The sequence below is a fragment of the Abrus precatorius genome, unplaced genomic scaffold (assembly GCF_003935025.1).
Source record: "Abrus precatorius isolate BTA unplaced genomic scaffold, Abrus_2018 Scaffold10, whole genome shotgun sequence".
NCBI lineage: Eukaryota > Viridiplantae > Streptophyta > Magnoliopsida > Fabales > Fabaceae > Abrus > Abrus precatorius.
Window position 1 is genome coordinate 14,381,431 of NW_020874292.1, and position 27,332 is coordinate 14,408,762.

At 35.3% G+C, this 27,332-nt stretch overlaps 1 protein-coding gene across 4 annotated transcripts; it reads left to right on the forward strand.

The window, feature by feature from the left end:
- Window positions 1-14,631: 14,631 nt before the first annotated feature.
- LOC113865909 (protein LEO1 homolog) lies at window positions 14,632-24,715 on the forward strand. Of its 4 annotated transcripts, XR_003505021.1 has the most exons (13): window positions 14,687-14,908; window positions 15,016-15,353; window positions 16,664-16,805; window positions 16,898-17,083; window positions 17,540-17,716; window positions 21,605-21,736; window positions 21,814-21,993; window positions 22,077-22,208; window positions 22,355-22,459; window positions 22,549-22,800; window positions 23,853-24,011; window positions 24,321-24,395; window positions 24,496-24,686. XR_003505021.1 is itself a non-coding variant. In XM_027500717.1 (12 exons), exons 1-11 carry the CDS (start codon window positions 14,795-14,797, stop codon window positions 23,985-23,987), a joined length of 1,893 nt encoding a protein of 630 aa, XP_027356518.1. In that variant the 5' UTR covers window positions 14,632-14,794; the 3' UTR covers window positions 23,988-24,011; window positions 24,321-24,715. The 4 variants fall into 4 exon arrangements, 3 of the variants coding, with proteins under 3 accessions (XP_027356518.1, XP_027356537.1, XP_027356529.1); XM_027500717.1 differs by having other exon boundaries at window positions 14,632-14,908; window positions 24,321-24,715; XM_027500728.1 differs by having other exon boundaries at window positions 14,715-14,908; window positions 15,016-15,356; window positions 22,555-22,800; window positions 24,321-24,573.
- Window positions 24,716-27,332: the final 2,617 nt, after the last annotated feature.

Sequence of the window (27,332 nt, forward strand, 5' to 3'; positions counted from 1 at the left end):
GTTTTAAATGGTTAGGGTTTCAATTTTTCACCCTTTTTCTCTGTTTTCGTGGTTTCCCTGGGTTCTCATGGAGTTTCTCCATGTGTTTAGGACGAAATATGTGAGGGGGAGCGCTTCTTGGAGGATTTAGCGTGTGGGACGTCGATCCGAGGTAAGGGGAACTCTACCCTACTCCTTTATGTGTGATTTGCTGATATTTTGTGTGATATTGTGATGTGGCAAAGTAGAGGGTAGGAAATTGCTGAGATATGTGATGTAGGCACTTGTGTCGTTTATACATGTGTGTATATCTGAATGAATATTGTGAAAATATGGGCTCGAAGGCTGTGTAATATGAATGGAAATAGGCTAGGGGCTGTATGTCTTGAATGAATTGTGGGCTATGTGCTGTGAAAATGAAATGTGGGCCTAGTGCTGTAAAGTTGAACAAATATGGGCCTAGTGCCGTGTATTGTTAAATGTGGGCTATGTGCCGTATACTGAAATGTGTGTGGCTGGGGCATGTAACGCCATTGTAATGTGCTGTGCATGGTTCAGCGATACACTGGGGTGTGAGAGATGAGGACAGTAGAAATACCTTGGGGAAGAAGGAGTGGTGGTGACATCGACTGTGGAATGGGTGCACCATAGGCCACACACTCTCTTTCTGACTAGACCTCTGACCATTACCTTTGCTGAGCGACCCGTGACTGCCCACGTGGTATCCGTGAGGCAGGGGTAACCGGTGACCATTTATGGTGTAAATCTATGATCATAGTGCTACAGTGAGTGTGGCTGGTGTGCGTATGCATGGATTTGTGTTTTGTAATTATGAAAGTGAAATGATGCCTGTGATTGTGATTGTGTAAGGTGTTGAAAATGTGTTGGAGGTGAGACTTTATGTTTGATTGTGTTTTGGTAGAGTAGAGTACTCACCCTTACATTCATTTTTCAGGTAATCAAGACGATTAACACCAGACTTAGTGAAAGTGGTGGATGGAATTGCTATAGGACTAGAAGTTTAATTTGAAACTAATGTATTTGAATGGGTCCTGTAGTAGTGACTTGATAGAAATTGTAACCCCTTTCCTTATTTTAAAAATATTTGATAAAACCAAGGGTTGAGAACCTTATTTGAAATGAAATTTATTTTATTCCGAATTTGTGAAATTATGATTTATTGAAATTAAACATAAGGTGTTACAATTTTGGCATCAGAACAGTTCATCCAAACCGGACTGGGGTATCGGGCTGAAGCGTCCAAGATAAGTGTTGATTGTTTTGTTTGCCTGAATTATAAATGTATTATTGGTTTGATGTGCTGGATTGTGACTGTTAGATTGTGTAGCTTAGAATATGTCTGGTAGAGGTAGAGGTAGAGGAGCTAGAGGCACCAATGACCTCATGGAACGCATGGCTCAGATTTTGGAAGCCATGGTGCACAATCAAGGCAGAAAGCCGGCTAAGTAACGAGAGTTATCTGCCTTCACTAGGCATGATCCTCCAAAGTTTAAGGGTGGATTTAATCCCGAAGAAGCCCAAAGGTGGGTGGCTGATGTGGAGAATATCTTCAATGCAATAGGGTGCCGTGAAGAAAACAAGGTTGCCTATGCCACCTACTTGCTGTGTGGGGAGGCTGAAGACTAGTGGAGGTTTGCTGGTCAGATCCTGCCACAAGGAGATGGCTACATCCAATTGGAGACATTCAAGACCATATTCTTAGGGAACTACTTTCCTCGGAACCTAAGGAAGCAGAAAGCTAGGGAGTTCCTTAAGCTGAAACAAAGAAACATGACCGTGGGGGAGTATGCAGCTAAGTTCCAAGAGTTGATGAAATATTGGCCTCACTATCAGCATGGTGATGGAAAGGAGGATTTGTGTGCTCAGTTTGAGCATGGATTAAGGCCAGACATCAGGGCTGCAGTTAGTGTGTTCCAATTGACGGACTTGCCCACTTTGGTGAGCAAGAGCAGAATCTTTGAAGCCAACTCAAGGGGGAAGACAGTGGACACTAGCGGAGCTGGCTCAGTGAGGCAAGATAAAAGACTCCCTAGGTTCTCAAGGAGACCGTATTCTGATTCGAACAGCTCTTAATCCTGAGGGAGTTCTTCCCAAGAGAGGAGTAGTGGAAGTGGTTTAGGATCGAGTCCTTTCAGGGCCGCTTAAGTGCTTCAGGTGTGGAGGGCCACACATGGTGAAGGACTGCCCACAGCCGAGGATAACTTGTAGTAACTGTGGGAAGTCGAGGCATGTTGCCAATAAGTGTTGGGCCGCCAAGAGGGGAGGTAGTGCAAGTATAACTCAGAGGCCGGAATCAAAAGGAAGTACGGGGCGGAAGCCGAGCATCCCTAGGAGAGTCTTTGCTATGAGTGGGGCAGAGGCTTCACAATCTGAGGAGCTGATCCGAGGTAAATGTATAATTAAAGGCAGATTACTTGATGTGTTATTTGAGTCGGGTGCTACACACTCTTTTATATCTGTGGACTATGTGAAGGGTCTGGGCTTGTATGTGACCAAATTGCCGTGTAATGTGGTGGTGACTACCCCTACGGGTAAGCCGGTTGTGACGTCATGGGTGTGTTTGGGGTGCGCAATGATGGTACATGGTAGGGAGTTTGAGGTGGACTTGATTTGCTTACCTCTTTTGCAATTGGATGTAATTTTGGGAATGGATTGGCTTGCTGTCAACCATGTGCTGTTGGACTGTAGGGAAAAGACTTTGATCTTCGGTGAGACAATGACAAAGGTTCTAAGGCTTATGAGCCAGGGAGCGTGGGAGAACACGGTGAACGCTAAGGCCTTTATGGTTATGTTTTCAAGGGAAGCCGAAAGCGTGGTGGAGCCGGAGTACATTCCAGTGGTAAAGGATTTCTTGGAGGTGTTTCCGAAGATGTTTCTGAGCTGCCACCTTAGAGGGAGATAGAGTTTGCTATCGACCTCATTCCGGGAGCAAGTCTGATTTCTGTGGCACCTTACAGGATGTCACCAATGGAGTTGGCAGAGGTCAAGAAACAAGTGGAAGACCTATTACAGAAATGGTTTGTGAGACCGACTGTGTCACCGTGGGGAGCACTACTGCTCTTGGTGAAAAAAAAGGATAGAAGCATGAGGATGTGTGTAGATTACCGGCAGCACAAGTATCCACTTCTGAGGATTGATGATTTGATGGACCAGTTGAGGGGAGCCGCAGTGTTCTCGAAGATTGACCTAAGGTCGGGATACCATCAAATCAGAGTGAAGGATGCAGATGTACCTAAGACGGCGTTCAGGACGTGGTATGGTCACTATGAGTATTTGGTGATGCCGTTTGGGGTGACCAACGCGCCTGCAGTGTTCATGGACTACATGAACAAGATCTTCCATGAGTTTTTGGATAAGTTTGTGGTGGTGTTCATCGATGACATCCTAATTTATTCAAGGACTCAGGAAGAGCATGCCAAGCACTTGAGGATTGTCTTGCAAATTCTGAGAGAGAGACAGTTGTATGAGAAATTCTCCAAGTGTGAGTTCTGGTTGTCGGAGATCCAATTTCTGGGACATGTAGTGTCGAAGGAAAGAATCATAGTAGACCCTGCCAAAGTGAAAGCAGTGGCTGAGTGGCCGAGGCCGACAAATGTGACTGAAGTGGGCAGTTTTCTCGGATTGACGGGCTATTACAGGAAGTTCATTGAGGGATTTTCCAAGATAGCGTTGCCCTTAACGAAGTTGACCCGTAAGGGAAAGGAGTTCAAGTGGACCAAGGGGTCTGAAGCTAGTTTCTTAGAGCTGAAGATAAGATTGACCTCAGCGCCAGTGTTGGCTCTACCTGACTCGGAGCGAAAGTTTGATGTGTATTGCGATGCATCTGGACAAGGACTTGGCTGTGTCTTGATGCAAGACGGGTAAGTGGTTGCCTATGTCTCAAGACAGTTACGCCCGCATGAAGTCAACTATCCGACACACGATCTGGAGTTAGCCGCAGTAGTTTTTGCTTTTAAGGTATGGAGGCACTACCTGTATGGGGCGAGATTTGAGGTGTTCAGTGACCATAAGAGTTTGAAGTACCTGTTTGACCACAGGGAGCTGAATATGCGGCAGAGGAGATGGATGGAATTCCTCAAGGAGTACGACTTCACATTTTCTTACCACCCTGGCAAGGCAAATGTGGTAGCCGATGCTTTGAGCCGAAAATCATTGCACGTGGCAGTAATGATGGTAAAAGAAATGGAGTTAATTGATGAATTTCGGGATATGAATTTGGCCATGGAAGTGAGGCTGGGGAGTTTATATCTCATAGTGGTGACAATTCATAATGACTTTCTGGTGTACGTCTGAGATGTTTAGTAGGGAGATTCTTTTCTGCAAGGCATGATGAGATAGAAAGGTGAGGGGAAGGACTTGGAATTCCACCGTGATGAGAATGGGGTGATTAAGTTCCAGAACCGAGTGTGCATTCCTCAAGTGGATGAGCTGAGATAGATGGTACTTGAGGAAGCGCATAAGAATAGAATGAGTTTTCACCCCGATCCAACTAAAATGTATCAGAATCTTCGGAAGAGTTTTTGGTGGAATGGTATGAAGAAGGATATGGCTAAATGCCTAACTTGCCAGAAGGCGAAGGTAGAGCACCAGCGTCCAGCTGAGTTGTTACAGCCACTGGAAATCCTTAAGTGAAAATGGGATAGTATTTCTATGGACTTTGTTTCTGGGCTACCTAAGACCAGGAACAACCATGATGTCATTTGGGTGATAGTGGATTGATGAAACGAATTTAGCTACTCATCATGCAAAAGATTGTCGTTAATCCTCATCAAATATGCAAAGAAATAAATGCAGTACTAGGGTGTTGTCCTAAGTCATCTCCAAGGAATTTTTGGTTGGGAACATACATCGAACAAGTGTGAACATATATTTTAAAGCAAGTAAATTGGGGGGAGGTTTGTCAATTTCCAGATTTTAATCAAGAGAAAAATGTAAACTAGTGAAATTCAATCAATTAAAATGAGTAATTCCTAGTCAATCAATGAGTTCCATCATTATTCTTTCAAATGATTTAATAATCCCATTTCTTTCCCTTGAATTAAGTTAATCTAACAAGCGAAAATTAACTTTAACATCCCAATTAAAATTAAGCATCTAAATGGGCTCCAATCTCTATCCCTAAGATTAAGCAACCTCAAAGATTAATCAAAATTAAGCAATTTTGAATTAGAATTTCGTTGGGTAATTTAGGGTTCATTAAGCAATGTTCCCTTCATGCAAATTTCATTTCATTCAAAGATTGGGGTTAATAAATTCAAGGAAAGAAAGATTTGTATTGCAATTAATTCCAAGAATTCAAGATTCATGTGCATTGACTAGGAATTACAAGGAAGTTTAGCCTTCCATATGGATGGGCTTCACAAATGAAAGAAAGAAATGCAAGAACGTAAGTAACATTAATGTAAATTCAACAAAAATCAAAAGGAAAATTGGAAATTAAAACCTATAGAGGACCCTTGGCTATCACCCAAGACTCCAATGTTCTGGGAAAATGTCTCAATTTGGCAAAGGAAAAATGTGTAAAGTGTAAAAGTCCTGTACCCTAAATCCTAAAATCTATTTATAGTGGATGACATGTCAGCAAAGTGTCCACTTTTACCTTTGAAAGTGTCCACTTTGGGCCTTGAAAGTGTCCACGCGCAATTCTCGTAAGTTTGTCAATTCTCGGGAGTTGCCACTATTGGACTTGAAAGTGGAAACTTTGGATACGCGTAGCCACTTTGAAAGGCAATAGTGGCCACGCGCAACATGCTTCAGAGAGTGGCGTCCTGGGCTTCCTGGAGTTGCCACTATTGGAATGCGCGTAGCCACTTTGAAAGGCAATAATTATCATGCTAGTATTAGAATGGTACCGTTTGAGGCTTTGTGTGCGCCGGATGTGATCCAAAGGCAGAATGAGCAAATTAGAATAATCAGAGATAAAATGAAGGCTGCGCAAGACAGGCAAAAGAACTACTATGATAAGAGGAGGAAACCGTTGGAGTTTCAGGTGAGTGACCACGTATTTCTAAAAGTCTCACCTGTAACCGGAGTTGGGAAAGCTCTAAAGTCTCGGAAGCTGTCTCCTAAGTTTATTGGACCGTTTGAAGTGCTGAGTAGAATTGGTCCTGCTGCATACCGAATTGCGTTGCCTCCGAACCTCTCGAATCTACATTCGGTGTTCTATGTGTCACAGCTTAGGCAATATGTGTTGGATCCTTCCCATGTGATTGATCTTGACCCGGTTCAAGTGAGAGAGGACTTGTCCTATGACGTATATTCGGTGAGGATTGCGGATCACCATGTTAAGCAGCTGAGGGGCAAGGACATATCATTGGTGAAGGTAATATGGAGCTCAAGTGATGAGGGAGATGCCACATGGGAAACGAAGAGTAGAATGAGAGAAGGCGTGTAGTTTTCTTCAGTTTTTTCGCTGTAGCGAGAAGGCGTGTCGCTGCAGCGAGGTAATATCTCGCTGTAGTAAGAGTGTCGCGACCAGAAAAGAATTTAAAGGGGGTTAGGGTTCAGGGAGAGTGATTTCTCCCTTTCCATTCGAAATTCCTTGGATTCTCTCATTCCCAAAGCCCTATTCCACCAATTAATTACCTCCAAAGCCATTCAGGAGTGAGATTGGAGTTCAAATTTGTTTGGGAAACACTTGGAGGTGAGTTTTAAATAGTTAGAGTTTCGGTTTTTCACCCTTTTTCTCTATTTTCGTGGTTTCCCTGGGTTCTTATGGAGTTTCTCCATGTGTTTGGGTTTTACACTAATTTATATATTAATTGTGTAGTTTGGTATAAAGAGAATGCAAGTGGATTTTGGGTGCATTTTAGGCCCAAATTGATAGAAGATTAGAGCTTCGCAGCAGCCAGCACGCCCAGATCCTTCCAACAAGCACCGGGGGGAGGGGTGCTTAAGGCCTTACACGGCTGTGCTCATCTGTGGGAAGCCCAATTATGAAGAGTTTTTAGGGTTTTCAAACCCTATTAAAAGGAAGACTTAAGGTACCATTAGGAAGACCGTTTTGACATCTTGGCTTTGGTTCTAGAATACATTTGATCTCGTCTCTCTTGCACGGGATCCTTTGCACACATGCTTAGTGAGACTTGGAGCTTCAAGCAATCGTACTTGAAGACTGGGAACACATCTCACATTCTAGTTTGCTATTTCTTTTGATTATGACTTTGTTTATGATTGTTTTAGTTCTTTTCTTTAGCATGAGTAACTAAGTCCATAGCTAGGGCTATGAGAACTATTATTCATGGATTTATGGAATTTTGATATTTGAATTTAAATTTGATTTCTATTTTGTGATTAGATTTTATCCTATTGCGCTTCTTTTTTTTAATCCTAATTAATTATATCGTCAGGCGATCGTACCTCAGTTAATTAATTGATCTATAGGGTAAAACGAGACAAAGGATTAGATGGACCAAACCAATCTTTCTCTTATAATCGTTATTAAATTAACAAGTTCATAGGTTCCTTAAGCTTTCTTAAATTGATGTCTTGCATGACCATTGAGGATGTTAATTTAGAGAAAAGAATATTAATATTGCATGATCATTGGGTATTAATAGTATTTGCATGAATGATTGGTAATCACAAGGAAATCGAATTTAGAGTTAAATAGAAAAATAACATAAATGATTGAATGACAAAACCCATATGCCCTAGGTTCCTCTCTGATAATTTCAACCAAGACATGCATTTGTATTCCTTACTCTTAGTTCTTAGTTTTATAATTGATTTTATAAATTCTTGTTTTTAATTAATCTCATATCTTTGAAGCTTAAACAATTGAATTAGAAAATTCTTAGTAATTGGAAAATAATCCTTGTAGGACGATATTTCGAGAACTTAATTTAAGAACCCTGTATTACTTCTCGATGGGTACATTTGCCCTTCGAACACCGCCTACAATGAAAATTTCTGGAATAATTCCACCATTCAACCATGTATGGATAACCTCAAGCTATACGTCAGTTTCCACAACAAATGACGAATTACTACTAATTTGGCAAAATATTAAAGATGTAGAAGATGCATTTTATAGTCAAAGACATCATCAACATCATAGATTAGGGATCAGAGGACAGAAAGAAAGTAATTATCAACTAGCCTTTGGAGAAAAGCATCACAATATTTATTTAAAGAAAAAGATACCATTATTACATTACAATGATATATATAAAATCCCAACAAGAAAAATGTTAAATTTTGATGTTTTAGAATATGAAAAAAATTAAAGTATGAGCAAAAATATAAGAAAGATAAGACTACCATGGAAGACAAAGCAAAAGGAGAAGTGACTAAAAGCAAAAGAAGAAGTGACTAAAGCAAAAGAAGAATTGACTAAAAGCAAAGGTAGAAGTGAAGACAAGAAATGACCGAAGAAAAGAAAGAGAAAAGAAGGAATCCAAGAACAGGGAAAACTTTCTCTATAAAAACTCAAGAGGAAGAGAAGACTCGACACAAGTTTACTTCCATATGAAAATATTACTCTCATCACTTACAATTCCAAAACTCTTTTTGTAATCTTTATTACAATATCCCGTCTTGTACCAGTGCTTTTCAATACAATACAAGATTCTCTGTAAGTTTTACTTGCATATTTGTTTACATCTTTATTCTTCATTACTATCTTTCCCAGCTTTTACATTAAAATTAGAATGTTGTGCGATCTGTTCTCAGTTTGGTCTATATATATATATATATAGGCTTGTCCTGTCAAGCTTAACAAGCTTTGTAAACAGTTCAGACCTAGCTTGTTTACTTAAACAGACCTTAAAAAAAGTCTAAGCCTTATTTGTTTATTAAAGATGTTAGGCCAGGTCAGGCCTAAACGAGGTCGTAGACCCCTGTTAGGTGGCCTTGACTCAATGATCCTAATGTTCAACTTAATCACTCTAACTTAGGTGTAATTCAATTAAACATTGCATTAAGAGTTAGAAACCATAGGATTACAAGATTATTAGCATTTATCCCTAAGATGCCATTAATTTTGGCAATTAATTTAGATATGAGAAACTAGTTCAATTTCTATTGATAAAAGTTCTCTAAGTTCAACTAATTGAATTATCATCCAACAAGTGCAGTAAAACTAGAATTAATTGCTCAATCTAACCAAAAACTCAATGTTCAGATCCAAATCAAATTAACATCTCAAATTTGGACCCATAGATTCTTAACACAAAAGTTTAGAACAATATTACAGATGAAGAAAAGAAAGAAAGAGAAGAAGAAAAGCAGTAGAAGTTCATCTTCTAATCCAATCCCCAATCTAATTCTTCAAGAATTGAATCTTGAAAGTTGTCCCCAATCTGTCTCTCTAATTCTCCTCAGAAGTGAAAATGAAATGAAAACAAAAAAATGACAAAAGATCATTAAATCTCTAAACTAAGTTCATAGGCATGGTTACTATTTTTGCAGAAAGTAACCACGCAGAAGGCTTTCTGTGGGTTTCCCATACTAAAGTAACCACTATCAATGAAGAAAGTAACCACGTTGAAGTGTTTCCTATAAATTGACTTATGCATGTTCACTATAGGTGTAGAAAGTGATCACATGCAACTCTCTTCACAGCATTCCTCTTTGTAGTGATCACTTTATATAAAGAAAGTGATAACGCCTAACTTATATAGGTGTGTGTTCACTCTAGTTGCTGAAAGGAGTTATGCGCAAATCTTTTATTGGTAACAAACTTGCATGTGATCACTATAGGTGCACAAAGTGATCACGCACAACTTTTCTCTTGGATATAGGCGTTGTAGTGTTTATTTTATACAGAAACAATAAATACTTTCATTCTTGCTTATGGACAAAGGCTCTGTAGTGTTCACTTTATACAAAAATAGTGAACACTTTCATCATACTTTGCTGAATCCACTTCAAAGTTATCACTTTATGCGCCAACAGTGATATCTTTAATATACAACTTTGGATTCTTCACTTTTTAAGTTCAAATTTGCCACTTTTTTCTACTTTATTTTCTTGAATCTCAGCCACATGACTCTTAGCTCAGAATTTCTTATAAGATTTTATTCATACCAAACAATGCATAAAATCTAAAACAACTAACTATTTCAAGGAAATTGAACATTTTAACATTTTAATGAAATTTTCAGCTTTATCAATCAACTTTACTATTGAAAAACTGCTAGAAATTGAACTAAAATACTAGTAAAATATGGATAAATTACGCTCCATGCAAATAATTAGAATCCATTTCGTTCATTAAATAACTCAAAAAAAATGAAGAGTAAGAGTGACTATCATGCATGCATTTCGATCAAAGTTTTGTGGACAAAAAAAGCAAAGATCACACACTATAACATGTTTCATTCACTTATAGTCAAAGGTTTTTTGAACTCCCCTACCTTGGCTTTATCATGTGAAGTAGGAGAATGAGAGCAAGATTCCTTCTTATTAAGGCGACATTCTGGACTTGAAATCCTCTATCTCATAATGTAAGTGACCAGAGAGCAAGGAACTTTAGAACGTGTAGGATGATGGTTTTAAAGAGGGTAACCAGAGTTCTTAGTTCTCTCAGATTTTCTTTCTTATGCAAATGATTCAAAGATTGAAACGAATTAAAATGAGTTCCTTTATATAGGCACTAGTGACGAGAGTTAGTATGAGACAACCACCAGTTTAAATTCTCCTTTTTTAAAATGCATTAATTCTATTTTTTAAGGGGGTAGTTAAGAGAGTGGCTACATTTACTCTTCACTAACACTCATCTCTCTCTCTATTCCACAAAACCGTGCAACTCTTCTTCTCCCTCTTCAAGTCATTAAATTCCTTACACCCTTCCAAGAGGATAATTTGTGCACTAAATATTACAATTATTAGGGGCATCCAACAAGGCCGTCAATTCAAGGCGACACCATTTAATGAGGGAAAAGGTTACGAAGTAGAATTTTAATGTAGGTCTAATGACTTTTGAACTGTGCATGAGTAAAAAGAGGATAATTCTTAATTAACACCATTTGTAGATGCATTTAAGGAGGGTCCAGCCAACCATAGCAGTTTGAACTTTGAACGAGGAGGAGTAATTATGTCTCTATCTCTTGGAATCTTAATGTGAATTAAAGATAAAAGAAGGGTAGCGAATTATGAGTAAGTAACTCAAGGGGTAAAGGCGCAATAATTACATCAATTAATGAGTTTTTTTTAAGAGGTGGCTTGTAGAATGCTGAAGGCTAAAGAGAAAACAAAGAGAGCCTGACCTTATTGGCTTTGAAGTCCATGCATTAAATGTTAAGAGAGAGCGAGTGAATTTTTTTTTTTTTTGAGAGAATGCAAAGTTACTGTGCATATATATTATTTATGAGATAATTCTTTCTCTCTCTCAAAAATAAATAAAAAGAGGCAAGATTTATAGGCATTTTACAGACAAACATGAGAAATAAATGGAAAATGTGTGTCGATTGTAATTTTTCATAAAAAAATTTTAAAAAGTTGTCAAGATAGGTCTTACAGTCTTTATAGCATATTCAATACATAACTTTTTCAAGTATAGGGAGGAAATAAAGAAAATTTAACCTTAGCACACAAAAGAATAAATCATACTTAGCATATACTAAAACACCTACCCATTAACATGCAACAACATATAAAACAAGAAAACCACACACATAAAAGAAAATATTACTAGATTAAGTAAAAGAAAGTAAAAAAGATCAAGAAATTTTTTTTTTCCCTATGAAGGAAAATATACTAGTGCAAATTAAGGCTCAAGGACTAATTAAAATTTTGAGGATGATACACACATTACTAATTGTATTTATAAATAACACATCTAGATATTTCATTTGCATATTCTTTCATCAAACAATTAGGAATTATCTGTTCATCTTACACCTAACAAATAAAAATAATATATATGTTTGTAAATAACAAATAAACATAATCAATAAATGAAAAAAAAGAAGAACAAATAAACTATATTTCACAATAAACTACATGAATTCAATTCAAGTACATTATAAGATCCTCCTCTGATAAACATTATTATTTTTAATCAAGAAATACATAAACACATAAACTTTTATAAAAATAATAATAATCTAACATTTTAAAAAAATAAATGAAAAGGTTGATTTAAAAGAATTTATTGAACTTTGTTTAAAATTATAAAAAGAAAACAAAATGAATCAACATTATTCATCAACTTCAATATAACTATCTATATGACATTTAATCAAATAAAAAGGACAAAATAATAGGGATGCATGTTTATATAATACATGTTCATTTTCAAATATTAAATTTAACTAAAAAAGAAAAAATCTTACAAAATCATCCATACAAATTTAGTACTAATCAATCATGTAATTTACGGATATGTATAAAAACATAATGTGCAACATAACAAATCCAAAATAAAATGTGAGTTCAAACAATATTGTATTTGAAAGATAAAAATTAAAAATCTAAAATATTGAACATTTTTTACCAAGTTTGACATACATAAAAGAGAAATATAGATGAGTTGCATGGCAAGGATGAAGAGAACAAAGGATATGTGATATAGAAAAAAGAAAAAGAAAAAGTATATATATTCATCTCTTCCAAAAGCTTTACAATCATGAGTATTTATAATTACACAAGATTTCAAAATGCTCTTTTAAACTTATATTATTGTTAGATACCATTAATGTTGGGATACATTATTTATCCTTCACATCATTGAAAAGACTTTTATATAGTGATACTTTTACATAGATTCACCATTAATTTACTTAAATACCCTTTTGAGTTAATATAACATCAATTCTCATACCACTTTTAAAGCACACGGAAGACTAAAAATTAGAGAGATTTCTATCAAATAGTCACAAAAAATCACATAAATAGATTGGATATAAAATCTCACCCAAAAACTTAATCTATTACATGTTGTGAATTTTTATCATTTACATGTAGTTTAATTTTTTAATTTTTATTCAACATGAGATATCTTTATTCACATTTACTACCTCAATAACAATTTATGAAGAAAATAACTTTGCTTAGAAAAGGAAAATAATTTAATATTTTGATTTGTGTATGATTTAATTGAATTTTATATTAAAATTGAAAAGGCTTTAATTAAGTCTCTGTCACTTTCTTGAATTTAAGTGTTTTTTCTTTTATATTTGTATATATGATTTAATTGAACTTTATGTTAAAATTGAAAAGGCTTTAATTAAGTCATCCTCACTTTCTTAAATTTAAGTTTTTTTTTTTTTTACATTTTGTTATATAAATACAGAAATGGTTTAAAATTTTAATTTAGCTAAGTTGGATATATCAACTTATTGGCATGTATATATGCAATTCCATCTATATTTAGAATAGGCTTAACTATGTTATTTTAATTTTTAGCTTTTAATGCTAATTTAGTTTGTTGAGATAGTGTCACATACTAATTTTTAATTTGACATCAACAATAGGAAACTAAAAACAAGAAATTATAAAAAAGTAGAGAATAAAATAAAAAAAAATTCATTTAAAGAGACTAAACAAAAAATTTGTTAAAATATAAAGACTAAAAACATATTTAAACCATTAGATTATACTTAATTTTAAAAGGAAATACCTTGAGAATATTAATATTACACTTTGACATGGTGGAGTAAAAACTTAATTAAGATTTCACTAATATATATTTTTATATTAATTGTTAAATATGTAATTTAGTAATTCTTAAATTAATTAACTTGATTGGTTGGCACATTGGTGTAAGGTCTCATTATGTTCCATGTGCATTAGAAAGTCTTAGAGATACAAATTATAAAGAAGGGATAATCTTGAGTCCTTTGGCCTTGAAGACATTTCTTTAATTTTGGACAAATAATAATAATAATAATAATAATAATAATAATAATAATAATATATTAAATTATTATATAACATGTTCTTTTTTATAAAAATGAAAATTGATGAAAATAATTTAGTTTTTATAATAATTATTATGTTTTTTTTATTGATGAATTTGATAAATATGTTAATTTTGTTTTAAACTGTTATTGTCCACTTTTTCTGTGTGTACAACGTGAAAAATCTTATATGTAAAAGAACTTACCTATTTTCTAGCATAATAAGGTGGATGTTGATTTAGGAATATAAAATTGTGGTTGTCATTTTATTATGTTGTTGTATCACTATCAAAATTATATAAATATAAATTTAATGGGTAAATAAATTTAATATTACAATAATAATACCTAAATGATCTAGGCCATGAATTTATTAATAAACATATTCTGTTAGAGAATTGAAGCAGCAGAGTCATGTTTGATTGTTGATATCTACTATTTATATATATATAATTTGTGAGTTATAATTAGAAAACAAGCTTACTTTTGAGAGTCATTTTAAATAAACATGTTTAATTGTGTTGATTATCTTCCTTGTAAAATCTGACTTCTCATGTATTAAACTTAAATCACGTAGTGTAATTTGCATTGCAAAATACTTCCACGCAGCCAGGTAAACATAAAAAATTTACGAGTATTTTTTTTTTTCAAAAGCCAAACGACAATCAATCAATATCAGTAATAAAATACTAAAAAACTCAGGAGCATTTTCGACCTTATTTTTAATCCTCTCTTTCTAAAAATAAAATAAAAAGATAAATACTAGTGATATGGTAATTCTAAAATTGCATTTAAGTTAATTCCATCCAATAAAATTATAAAAAAACGCAGTGGAAGAACACAGTTGCCCGGCGAAGAGACCCCGTCCCCACTCTCGTGCCTAGGTTTTCTTCCTTTTTCAAAGAGCGATACACACATCACATCGACATTGGCATTGGAAATTGTACACGATGGGAGAAGAGAAGCGGCACCAGATGATGCAGAACCTCTTCGGCGATCAATCGGAGGAAGAAGAAGAACTCGATTCCGAACACGAATCCAATCCCCAACTCAATTACCCCTCCGTAACACCCCATTCCCCAATTTCACCCCCCTAATTCCTTCCCTATCTGCATTTCCAAGGCCGCGTTTGGCCCTCTAATTTATCACCTTTTTCGTTTTTTATTTTCAGGACGAGGGCGAGGGAGGGGGAGAGCAAGAGGGTGAGGGCGAAGTGGAGGGTCAAGGAGAGGTTGAAGTAGAGAGCGAAGTTGATGGAGAACCTGACCCTGGCGAAAGCGAGGGTGAGAGGGAGCAAAGTTCGCAAGAGGTTGAAGTCGAAGTTGCCGAGAGAGAAGAGAGCGAGGCTAGAGATACCGATAGTGATGCTAAAGAAGACGGTTATAGCCAGCGTGTTGTCACTAGCAAGCGTAGAGACGACGTCGTTGAGAGTGGATCTGAAAGGTCAGAGGAGAACCACTACACTCATCACGACGATGAGGAAGAAGTCGATGAAGCTCGAAGCCCCAGGTAGTGATGATTATATTGTTATCTTAGTGTTCTTATTTGTAACTTTTAGCTATTCATTAAAAAAATTTGAAGAGTTTGAGCTGGGATCTGAATTTGTTTTGTTGTTAATTAAGTTATTGCCTGGTTTGTTAGAATTCTTTGTCTTTGTTTATCGGATATTCTCGGGTTACTTTGTGAAAAAGCTCTCTGTGTGCACACATGCATTCTGCAGAGAGTACGTTTTAAGTTGCCTTCAAATGGATGTTTGTATGGTTGAATTACAAAAGCCATAACTTGGGGAGGTATTGTGAGGCATACTTTTATTGCCTGAAGTTTTTGGTGTGATTTGAACTAAGATATATGTGATGACATTGTTGTATAGTGTAAATGAAGGGGATATAGCACTTGTTATGTGAATTGGCTTCACCAAATTACCAATCAAAATGGTGGGGGTTTTCTTTCTTGTTTTTAATATTTATGATAAATTCATCACATTAGGGGAGGGAGTCTCGGAGGGGACTGTGGCGTTCCATTAACAAAAGAGGCCAGATGTAAGATGGAGCTTCCTTTTCTGTTCATACCAGTAACAACTTTACAAGTTCAGTACGTAGCAACTGAAATTAATTCAATAATTTTGGAGGTGGCACAGGAACAGTACTTTTATTTTGAGCGGGTTATTATTTTATTCTTATAGTGGAAATTTAAGTCTTCATTGTTCTTGTTTTCCCTCTAGAATTCATCAATTCATGATATGATATCTTCCTTTCTTCTGCTTCATCTGCTGAGCTAAGTTAATAGTCTTGATTAATGATACTGCACTGTGGGTATTGGGAAGCTAGCAGGCTCACAGTAAAGGCTAAATTTTCAGGTTTTGTCTGTGCATTTGATTTCAGTATTTTACTGGTGATTTGAAATGAGTCTGTCTGTGTCTGAGTGTGATTTCACGGTGGGTTGGCTGTACATATCTTGTTTTACATTGGCTGTATTGGTATGCATGTTACAAAAGTTACATTAGTTAGAGAATCATATAGAACAGAGAAAATTACAGATGACCTATCAATGTCCTTAATTATTTAATTTTTCACCTAGTGGGATAGGACTTGGTTGTTGTTGATAATTTGATCCTCTAACATAGCACCATCCAACAAGTTTATCTTTTCTGTTAACTCTGTTTAACACAGTCTAATAGAAAGGATATACTTTTTGTCTTTTGCAAAGTTAGAATAAAGCAAAAAGGAAGTTCAAGGACCAAAGTATTAATTTTGCCAATTTATTGTAATTGTTGCACAACGTTTAGACTTAAAGCTTGTCCTTTTTTCTAAAAAATGTAGTGGGTCACCCAGAGAGGAAAAAGATCAGATTCGTGACATGCATTCGGCCCCTGAAATTCGTGATGTATTTGGTGATTTTGATGATGAAGAAGAGGAAGATATGGGGTATGCAGTTCAGCAGGACATTGAACAAGATTCAAATGTGAGTATCAGGTGCCAATAGTGGCATTTTTCATTTATCTGTGAATTGCCCAAACTTTAAGCATTAACGATGTACATGATTTCCTGGGTTAGAGATATCCTGTGGAGGAGGAAGGAAGTTATGGAAAGAGCCTGAGACCAGAAGATATACTTGCTGACGAAGATCATCAATATGAATCAGAGGAGGAAAACATTGAGATGAAGACTAAAGAGAAGCCACTTGGGCCCCCATTAGAGTTAGAGATTCCATTACGACCACCTCCAGCTCTTCCAGAAAAGGTCTGCCTCTAATTATTAAGTTTGTTCATTTGGGTGAGATTGTGAGAAGCCTGTATTTTAGATGTTGTTTTCAAATTAGCTTTGACTCTGGATGGTAAATACATGTAATTGCTACACTTCTTTTGCATAGTTTACACCATTACAATTTAGAAGTTGGCATGTGTAGTGTGCATGAGTGAAAGTCTGGATTTTGAAATGTTTAAAGCAACGTATCTTGTAGGACTGTTTCTTGATACTTCCCAATGTCATGGTTGGTGAAATGTTGCTAATATGATGGGATTTGAACCATCTAGAATTATGATAACAAGGTGAAAAAGAATACATCTTATTATGTGCTGTCACTTCAGAGGATCTTATCCACACATGAAACTCCTTTTATAAATGATGTGAATTTCTGGTACAGTATGTTGAATTCAATATTCAACTACTCACATTTTAATCTCTCTCTTGTGGCAGATGAACATGATTAAAGTTTCCAACATTATGGGTGTTGATCCAAAACCGTTCGATCCTAAAACATATGTGGAAGAGGACACCTATGTAACTGATGAATCAGGAGCCAAAAAACGTATACGCTTGGAGAACAATATTGTCCGCTGGAGGACTACTAGAAATCCTGATGGCACAACATCGGTAAGTAATTGTATATCATTGTAGTTTCTTATGCATGCTATCATGATCACCCATGTCTAACTAAAACTAAAGAACTGGGATGAAGGACATTCTGATATTCTTCTTGTATAACTTTTTTTTTCTCTTCGTTTATATCCTTGTATTCCTTTCTACTATACCCTTACACTTTTAGTTATGTCATACAATAATTAACTTTGAATATCAAGATTCATACTCAGATGGATTCAGGATAGTCAGGGCAAATGTATGCAACAAATATTTTGGAGTTTACAATTTCTTGTGTATGACTTAAATTTTGTCCTTGCTTGACAACATCATATTTAGTTTTGAGGCATATGGATGGACAAGGTTTTTGAGAACTGCAGTAGGTTGAGAATTTGAGAAGTAATTTTATGACATTTTAAGGATTTGGGGTGTGAAATTTGGACTTGATCATTTCTTCCTTATTTGCTGAGATCATAGTAGTCAATTGATGGAAACCAAAATGCAAGTATTATTGAATACCAATAAGAAAAAGGTGAATACACATAACCAGAGCCTATGGCTCCTACAGATATCCCAATAATACTGGAATTCTGCTCCCTCTAACAAAATGCAACAACTTACAATTTCCCTAGTGCCTCTTCACCCCCCCTCCCCCTCTCACTCTCATAATGCCCCTTTAACTAACTCATCTATTGAATTCCCTTTTTTGCCCCCTTGCTCTTTTTCTTTCTCACATACACTCTCAACAGAATCTAATAACTGATCCCCTTCCCTTAGCCTGTCATTTGGGCCAACAGCCCCATCATCAATGGTAGGCTATAGCGAGGCTACAGTGGAGTGGCCTTAGGCTGCTACAGGATTCAAATAACAGAGCAGGTTTCAATAGTGGCCGTTGCAGCTGCAATAGCAGCTTTTCACGCTCTATAGCTGTGGTACCATGATATAGGCTTCAAAAACCCATTTTTACCTGTGACACAATTTTGTTTGGGTGTTATTTTGGTGAAATTGTAATTTCTCCCCCATTTTCTGATTCATTTTTTGTTTTAGAAACATATTCTTCCTTGACCATTCACACAAAATGTTATCTCTGTTTTGACCTCTGTTCCTTCACCCTTTACTGGACTATTTTTTCCCTTGTGTTCTGCTATTTATTCTTCCTTTTGACATCCCAGTTCACATCATGGTAATTTTCATCTAATTTGTAATGATCTTATTGTGTCTAGACTAGATTGATGGTGATTGTTTGTGTAAACTGACTTATTATTTACCATGGATTTCTTTCATTTTATATTTTTTTAGTATTTATATGTGCAGTATAAATTATATAGTTTGTGTTATAATATTGAGAAAGTAGCAGCCAACCCACTTCCCACTATAGCATTTTCAGAGCCAGCTGCTAGGTTCTGCCATGCCACTATCTGGGATTATTAACTATGGTTTAGATTCTTCTAGTTAGGCTTGTGAGTTTAGACTAGGAGTAATTAAGATACCATGCCTTACCAAATGTGTATGTTAAACTAATTTGATCAATGCTTATATGCATGTTGTTAATGAAAAGTCTTCTATGCCTAAACCAAGAAGAAAGCACTTTAAGTGGTTTTACTGAGTTGGCTTCAGTTGCAGTAGGTTAGACTTGTAAAAGCATACAATTCAATACAGAGGATCACTATTTTGACAACCATGTGTTTGGGGCTAGGTGGCTTAATCATTTAGTGAGATTAGAGTGTGAGGAAGTACTTCAGCCAAGTCAAAAGTACCAAATAAAAATGCTGGCAAAACACTTGACACTATTTTAAACACACTTTTTATTATTGGCTAAATTTTTTTGAAAATCACAAAGTTATGTGAGTCCCACTATAATTATGTCAAGCTAACTAACCTATTGTACTAACTAATGGGTAACTAACATATTGTAACTACTAATGTAGGTTACCTAACAATACTCCCCTCCTAAACATTCACCTTGTCCTCTAGGCTATAGTGGCTGCAAAACAAAGTTTTTAATGGTTTTTTTTTTTTCCAGTTTAAAGCATGATGATAAGCCAACTCCACCTTGCAGCCCAAAAATAGCTCCCACTCCTCCTGGGTCAAACACAAACATGTGAATACTCCTATGCTCCCTTTGTGTTATGATTTCTGTGTTGTTTTTGGCCATGGAATGGAGCATCATAGGCTCTGTAAATAACTGAGATCCCGCAGCTCCCTTGTGAATTGCTACACTACTGCACATGGTTGCAGCGGATAATTGTCAAGATCCTCCACTTTAACATTTTGGTTCTTAGGTGGGTTGATCATACTACCAAAACCCAAAACTTTCACTGTTGCTGTTGGTTCAGACATTGACTCTCCCCTCATGCCAAACATAGGACCTCCCTCAAATTTTGCCTCTACTTTACAACCCAAAGAAACACCCATTTCTATGTTATCTCTGCCACTGTGATTCTTCATCTCAAGAACTTCATTCTTGTTTATGTTTTCGACTGCTTTGTTCAGAATGTTGTTGGGTTGCTTTTGTTGTAACTTCCTTGTATTTGTTTGTTGCCCTTGAGTTGTTGGTTCTGTTCTCACTAAGACTTCATATTCTCTTTTGTTCTCTTGCACCAAAGAACCTTGATCTTCAACCAAACTGGCAGATCTCGGTCATATTCAGGATGGAATTATTTGAACAAAGCCGTCACGAAGGCCCACCATGATCCACTTGGATTGTCTTCTTTCCACACAAACCACCAAACAAATGCACATTCCCACATAACCTTTCGAACTTTATGCATCTTTTCTTCTTCAACTATTGCTATGGCTTCAAAGTGCTGCTCCACATTAATCAACCACCAATAGGCTTCTGTTCCTTCAAATTCTGGTATCTCCACATATACTTTCTTGAACTCTTCAAGAACTTGCGTCTCCATTCTTGCTCACCTGAACACCTCTTGGATCAGCTTCAAGATTGGAGCTTTGATACCAGTGGTAGAACTGGGTATCTTATTGAGAAGAATTACGGATAAACCCTGATTATGGAGAGAACACTGCAGTTCTTTGAGGGACTGCTCCTCCCAATTCAAAGGCCTTAATGCTCTTACAATTGACAAGATCTCCCTCCTCAATCCCTTCTACTTATTTATAGACAACATGCCTAATAAACTATGTCAAGCTAACATATTGTACTAGCTACAAATGGGTAACTAACATATTCTAACTACTAAATTACTAATGTGGGTTACCTAACAGTCTCACTTATGCTTTTTAGTTTCCAATATATTTTAGCCAATAATTAAGAGTGTGTTCTCAAAATTGTGTTTTGAGAGTGTGTTCTCAAAATTGTGTTTTGAGAGTGTGTTTCTAGCATTCCTCTAATACTAAATAGAAATAAATTCTCCATGTTCTATGTTTACATAAAACCTTTAACTTCATACAATAACCAAAGCCTTTTCTCACTAGATGGGTTGGCTATAGCAATCCTATCACTATTTGCGTCAAAAAGGTTTTCAGGCCCTAAATCATATATTGAGTTGGTTTAACATATGGACAGAATATATTGTTGTCAATTTTCTTATGCATGTGCAAAGTCAAATTATTATTACTTAATGAAGGTGAACTCACAAATAGCCTAAGCATGAAAAGCAGTTAATATGTATTGCTGTTAGGAACTTGGGATGGTGTAGAAATAAATAAAAATTTATTGTGAATGTGCTTATATGTAATCTTTTGCATTACTGGATGTAAGTAAGAACATGGATGAAATGGGTGTATTTGTTCTTAATATGTTAACTGTTCTTCAAACTTTAAGGCTGGAATAATTTCATTTGTGTTGCTTCACTTATTTTGTGGTAAAAAATGCCATGCATGATTATGTTCATGAATAGTTTTTTTTAAAGAAATAGAATCACTCATTTCCTGCTATTGTAGTATGAAAGCAATGCTCGTTTTGTGAGGTGGTCTGATGGCAGCCTTCAGCTATTAATTGGTAATGAAGTTCTTGACATATCAGTGCAAGATGCACAACATGATCAAGCACATCTTTTCCTTAGACATGGAAAGGTGACTATCATTATTTCCATGGATTTCTCAATGAATTAGTGTGTCCCCTCTAATGTAATTTATGTACATGCTTACAGGGAATCCTCCAATCACAAGGAAGGTTATTAAAGAAAATGAGGTTTATGCCATCTTCCTTGTCATCTAACTCTCATCGGCTGTTGACTGCTCTTGTTGACTCGAGGCATAAGAAGGTTTATAAGGTTAAAAACTGCATTACTGACATTGATCCTGAGCGAGAGAAAGAGGAGAAAGAGAAGGTATAATCAGTCATTCAAAATAGTCACATGCTTATATTGTCTCTCTTGTGTACCATTATCCAATTTCCCTTTGGTTTCTACAGGCTGAGAGTCAAACAATCAGGGCTAATGTACTGCTTAACCGTAAACGCGAAAAGGTCAACCGAAAATATACTCCAGCTGTGGACAGGAGGCGCCAACTTTCTCCTGGGTTCTTGGAGGATGCTTTGGATGAGGTATTAATTTTAGGATTTGTTTCCTCTATAAACTTGTGTCTTTTTTTTTTTTTTTCTGCTTATGTATTTACTGCAGTTTTCTGTAAGCATATCTGCATAGTTATCCCGTGTTAGTTCCATCATTTATCAATGTTTCCTTACTTCAGGATGATGAAGCAGATTATTATGATTCTCGTCGTTCTCAGCGCCGCTTTGAGGATGATTTGGAAGCGGAAGCCCGAGCAGAGAAACGAATTATGAATGCTAAAAAGGTATTGTTTCTTATTCTCCAGAAATTTGTCCATTTGTTGATTATGTTTTTGTATTTATCATTAATGAGGGTTACTTTCTGGAATTTTAGTCGCAGGGCCCCAAAGATATCCCTCGTAAATCTTCCTTTCCACTTGCTAAATCCTCCCAGCACCCAATGGGTTACCCTGATGATGAGAGAGAGGAGTCTGAGTATGAAACTGATGATGAGGAAGATGAGAGGCTTCCTTCACGTAAGAGGGATGAGGATACTGAGCCAGAGTATGAGGATGAGGAAGAAGAGGAAGAACACTATGAAGAAGTGGCACAAGTTAATGATGCATCGGATGAGGAGGAAGAGGAGGTACTGCTTATTTTATTAAAAAAAAATTAGTTGGCTTTAACTTTGATCATAGGTCCATAGTGTTATTTCTAATTAGTTTCAGGTTGCTTATCAGTTATCAGTTCATCCTTTTGTTAATAAGGTATATTGCATGTATTAAAATTTTAATTTTACCCATTTATAATGTTTCCATTCTGTGGACTCGTTTGTAAAGGTGAAGTTATTTTTATTTTTGTTTAATGAACTATTTTCTGTTATCTGTGTCTTCTTAATGCTTGTACAACTTGTGGGGAGAGTGAAATAGCTTATCATGAATGGCATTGTTTGTGAGCAATTTTCTGCATTTGATCTGCTTTCTTGTCAGATGTCACAACTCACAACTATGGTTAAAATCTGACAACAAACTTCAGAGGTAAATGCTAAGATAGAACATTGGCTAGGAATAGAGCCATAATACTCTCTATAAGGCTGAACAAACCTCCTTCTGAGTTTTTGGGTTGAGTTAGTCCTAGTTTTTTGATATGATATAAGAGCCTATCTAGTTTGAATGTTGGGTCAGCCATAACGTGCACTAAATGTTGAGGCCTAGGTATGAGGGAGGTGTTAAGATGTCTAGCATCAACTAAAAGTAGAGCCACAATACTTCTTGTAAGGCTTGAGCAAACCTCTTCCTATAAGCTACCTTTTGGAGTTGAGTTATACGGTATACCAAGTTTTTTAATAGTAAATAATGGAGCACTATTTGTTATCCTGATTAAACTTTAATAATGTTGCTTGAAGAAGCTGGAGGCCTTTGTGTGGGAGCATGATATTCTTCAGCATAGATTTGGATTCTGATAAAATACTGCTTTGTATTAGTTTAGTTAATCATTAATGTTGCATCAATGTATTGAGCATCCTTATTGTGTTTGTTTCTTTCTTGTTGGTTTTCTTGTCATCATTTCTGCACTTGTTGGGAGATCAATATATGATCCTCCCCTAATTGTTCTACTTTTTTGAGTCATGGTGGAAAATAAGGAGGATAACACGATCGATTGCCTTGGTTTCAATACTATTTGGATGTTTTCTTGCAGGAACCAAAGCAAAAGAGCAAGGAGTTTAGAGGCAGTGCTAAAAGGAAGGGATTTGAATCTGATGAGGACTCTCCTCCAAGGAAAACAACCACCCACCGGAGAATGGCAGTTGTGTATGATAGTGATGAGGAATGAGTTTCTCCGAACCAGATTTTCATGGTTAGTAAAATGTGTATTGTTTTCTTATGCCCTTCCTTGCCATGAAATGATAAGCCATTTATCTCTTCTGGAAAAAGAGGAAACAAAGTGCTATCATTTTGCCATCACCCCCTCCTCCCTTCATTATCTCTGCATTTTTATTATTGGTTGGTTGGTTATACCTTTTTCTTTTTGTAAGATTTTACAATACTATATGAATTCTTCCAATCGCATTTTTCTCTTGTACGGTTTCAGAAGAGTAAGATTTCAAATATGAATTTTGCTGTGCTGTTCAAGGGAAGTCATACGCTATATGTTTTTTTTATTCAGGATCTTACAATCAGAATTGGGAAGAACTATGTGCATACAGTGCAGCTTTGGGATATGCAGCAAAGGCTGAGATGGGTTATATGTTTTCTCTCTTTCTTTATTTTTCTTGCATATCTAAACATCAATATTTCATCCTTACACATAAGGGGCCTGACACACTAATACTTATTCTCAGGTCATAATATCTGTTGTTGACTGTCTTGCTAATGGTCACCTGATCAGTGTAAATAAGTTTTTTTTTTTTTTTTTGTAATTTCCATTCCCAAATCTTTCCAAAATAAAAGAGCTATTTCTTTGTAATGATTCATGGTAACATTCAGATATTTTTCCCAACTGAAAGTAGTTGAAGAACCTTAAAATTTCAGTTCCTATGAGCAGAGCAGAAGACGAGTTTTCCATATGTTCGTTTTAAAAAGCAATGGCCAAATTTTCTTTTTTAACGACGACTATGGATCATTGTCTTATATCGTTAGTGCAAGTCAGCCTTAAAAAAAAGGCTCGTGTAGCAGGGGACAAGTGAAATAGTGTTGTAGTATTTCTGTCCTGAAGAGAGTTCGCATAAATTTTAACTCGTTAATTAAGCAATGATGTGGTTTACTAAATTTAGGTCTACATTTCATTTAATGAGATCTATATATCTAACAAAAAAGTGTGTTAAAGAAAGTTGCAAAGTGTTGTATTTTCCTTTTTGTCATACTGACAAGTAAAAAATGAAAATAATTGTTTTGAAGATAAATGCAATACTATTTTTCTATTAAAGGAAAAGTGTGATTAATTTTACAGTTGCTCTGGGAAGAAGCATCTTGCACAAGTATGAGTTAAGTTAGCGAATTACATATTTAGAAAGAGGATCAGGATTTATATTCTGAAGAGAAAAATATATATATAAAGAGAGAATTAAATGTAACTTCAATTTCTTTTTTGGCAACATGCGATCATACACGTTTCGTTTGTTTTCCTTACGAAAAGTTGAAGTTATAATATTTAGTGCGCAATAGTAGGGTCATTTTTTTATTATGAAATTACTAAAATATAATATTTTTGACAAATTTACCTGAATATAAATTTTTCAAAAAAGTGCCAATGATAAAGTTCAAGTTCTAATATTTATTGTGCACAATCGACGGTCATTTTTTTATTATGAAATTACTAAAATATGATATTTTTTTACCTGAATATAATTTTTTTTTTAAAAAATGCTAATGATAAAGTTCAAGTTCTAATATTTATTGTGCACAATCGTAGGGTCATTTTTTAATTATAAAATTACTAAAATATGATATTTTTGATAAATTTATCCGAATATAATTTTTTTAAAAAAATTGCCAACGATGATTTTACATATCAAATAATTCTATATATATAAAAGTCATGTTGACGATTTTAGGGTGGCAAAAATAATAATTTTTTACATTTAAAAGTCACCATTAGAGGTTTTTTTTTAAAAGAAGAAGTAAAAAACGATACTAAAAATTACTATTAGCGATTTTTGACTGTCAAAAAGTTTTTACATTTTAAAAGTTGTCAATAACGAACTTTGATCCATGAAAATTATTTTAAAAAAATGTTGCTTAGTAATAAGTTGTTCGAAAATTATTTAAAATAAATGTTGCTTAGTAATAAATTGTGAATGAAGATTTTGAATTGGTGAAGTTATAAATAATGTAATCCTCATTGATAGCAAGTCACTCTTCAAAGCCCTAATATTGCTGAATCTCGTGTTTGTTAAAAGAAAAAATGAGTGTGACAGTTGTAATTTATTTTAATGGTGAGATTCTAAATAATGTATCATTTAGAGATTTAAAGTATTGGTTTTGTCAATGTATTGATGTTTCGTTTCCAAAAACAATGGAAAGTATTATGTATTGATATTCAATCTCAACATATAGCGGTTTCATGCAACATCATACAATTCAAATAACCAACAATAATAATGTTCAACAAATATTTCAAATACATCAGCAACGTCATCCTTCAAGTGGTATCATTGAGTTGTATGTTTAAAATAATGAGTTTCAAGAAGAATATGCGAGTACCATGCTAGACACAAGGATAGAATGGAAACACAACAACATTGAAAGTGATGACAACGACTTTGTAGAAGAATATAGAAGCGATGAGGATTTTGATGATGATGTTGATGATGAGAAGTACCCCATTTAGTTGGGCAACATCCATTTGAGGAGCCATTGATATTATGAATGCTGCTAAGTTTCCAAAGCATGCCAACTTAGGTATGTAAAATTTATTCTGTTAATTAGTTTATGTTTGCTATTGGTAGGAACACAAAGAGAGATGATAAATTATATGTTGGAAGAAAATTCAGTGATAAAGAAGCTATTATACAAACTATAAAACATTATAGTATATCAAAAGGAGTAGACAACAAAGTGTTCGAGTTAGAACCAAATACTTTTAATTGCAAATGTATAAGGTATGACATAGATTACATGTGGCTTTTTTGAGCTAGCTTAAGAAAGATCAAATATTTTTGGAAAATTAGAAAATATAATAGTCTACACACTTGTACTAGTGGAAGCATTTCTCAAGATTACAAAAATTTGGATATAGACGCAATTGTAGAATGTATAAAGCTAATAATAGAATTTGATCCTTTTTTTAGAATAAAACTAGTGATTGGAGAGATTCTGTCTCGATTTGGGTACACAACAATGTATCAGAAAGCATGGTTGGCAAAACAAAAGACAATACAAAAAGTATTTGGTCAATAGAAAATCTCATTTGAAGCTTTGTCACAATGGTGCATAGAAATATGTGACGTTGTCTGAGGATTTGTTATTCAATTAGATGCTGCAGAGGCTTATCGTAATTCACAGTGATGAATTGGCTCCCAATGTTCAAATTTTACATCAAGTGTTTTGAAATTTTGGTCCTTGCATTAGAGCATTCTGACATTGCAAGCCACTTATGCAGGTTGATGAGACACATTTATATCGTAAATACAAGGGAGTTCCACTAATGCCAATTGCACAAGATGAAAATCAGAATATA

Excerpts from the sequence above, each read along its gene's own strand:
- LOC113865909 (XM_027500717.1), top strand. The coding sequence starts at position 14,795 with ATGGGAGAAGAGAAGCGGCACCAGATGATGCAGAACCTCTTCGGCGAT. Across the intron at positions 15,354-16,663 it reads GATGAAGCTCGAAGCCCCAG|TGGGTCACCCAGAGAGGAAA; the intron begins GTAGTGATGATT and ends TAAAAAATGTAG. Across the intron at positions 21,994-22,076 it reads AGAAAGAGGAGAAAGAGAAG|GCTGAGAGTCAAACAATCAG; the intron begins GTATAATCAGTC and ends TGGTTTCTACAG.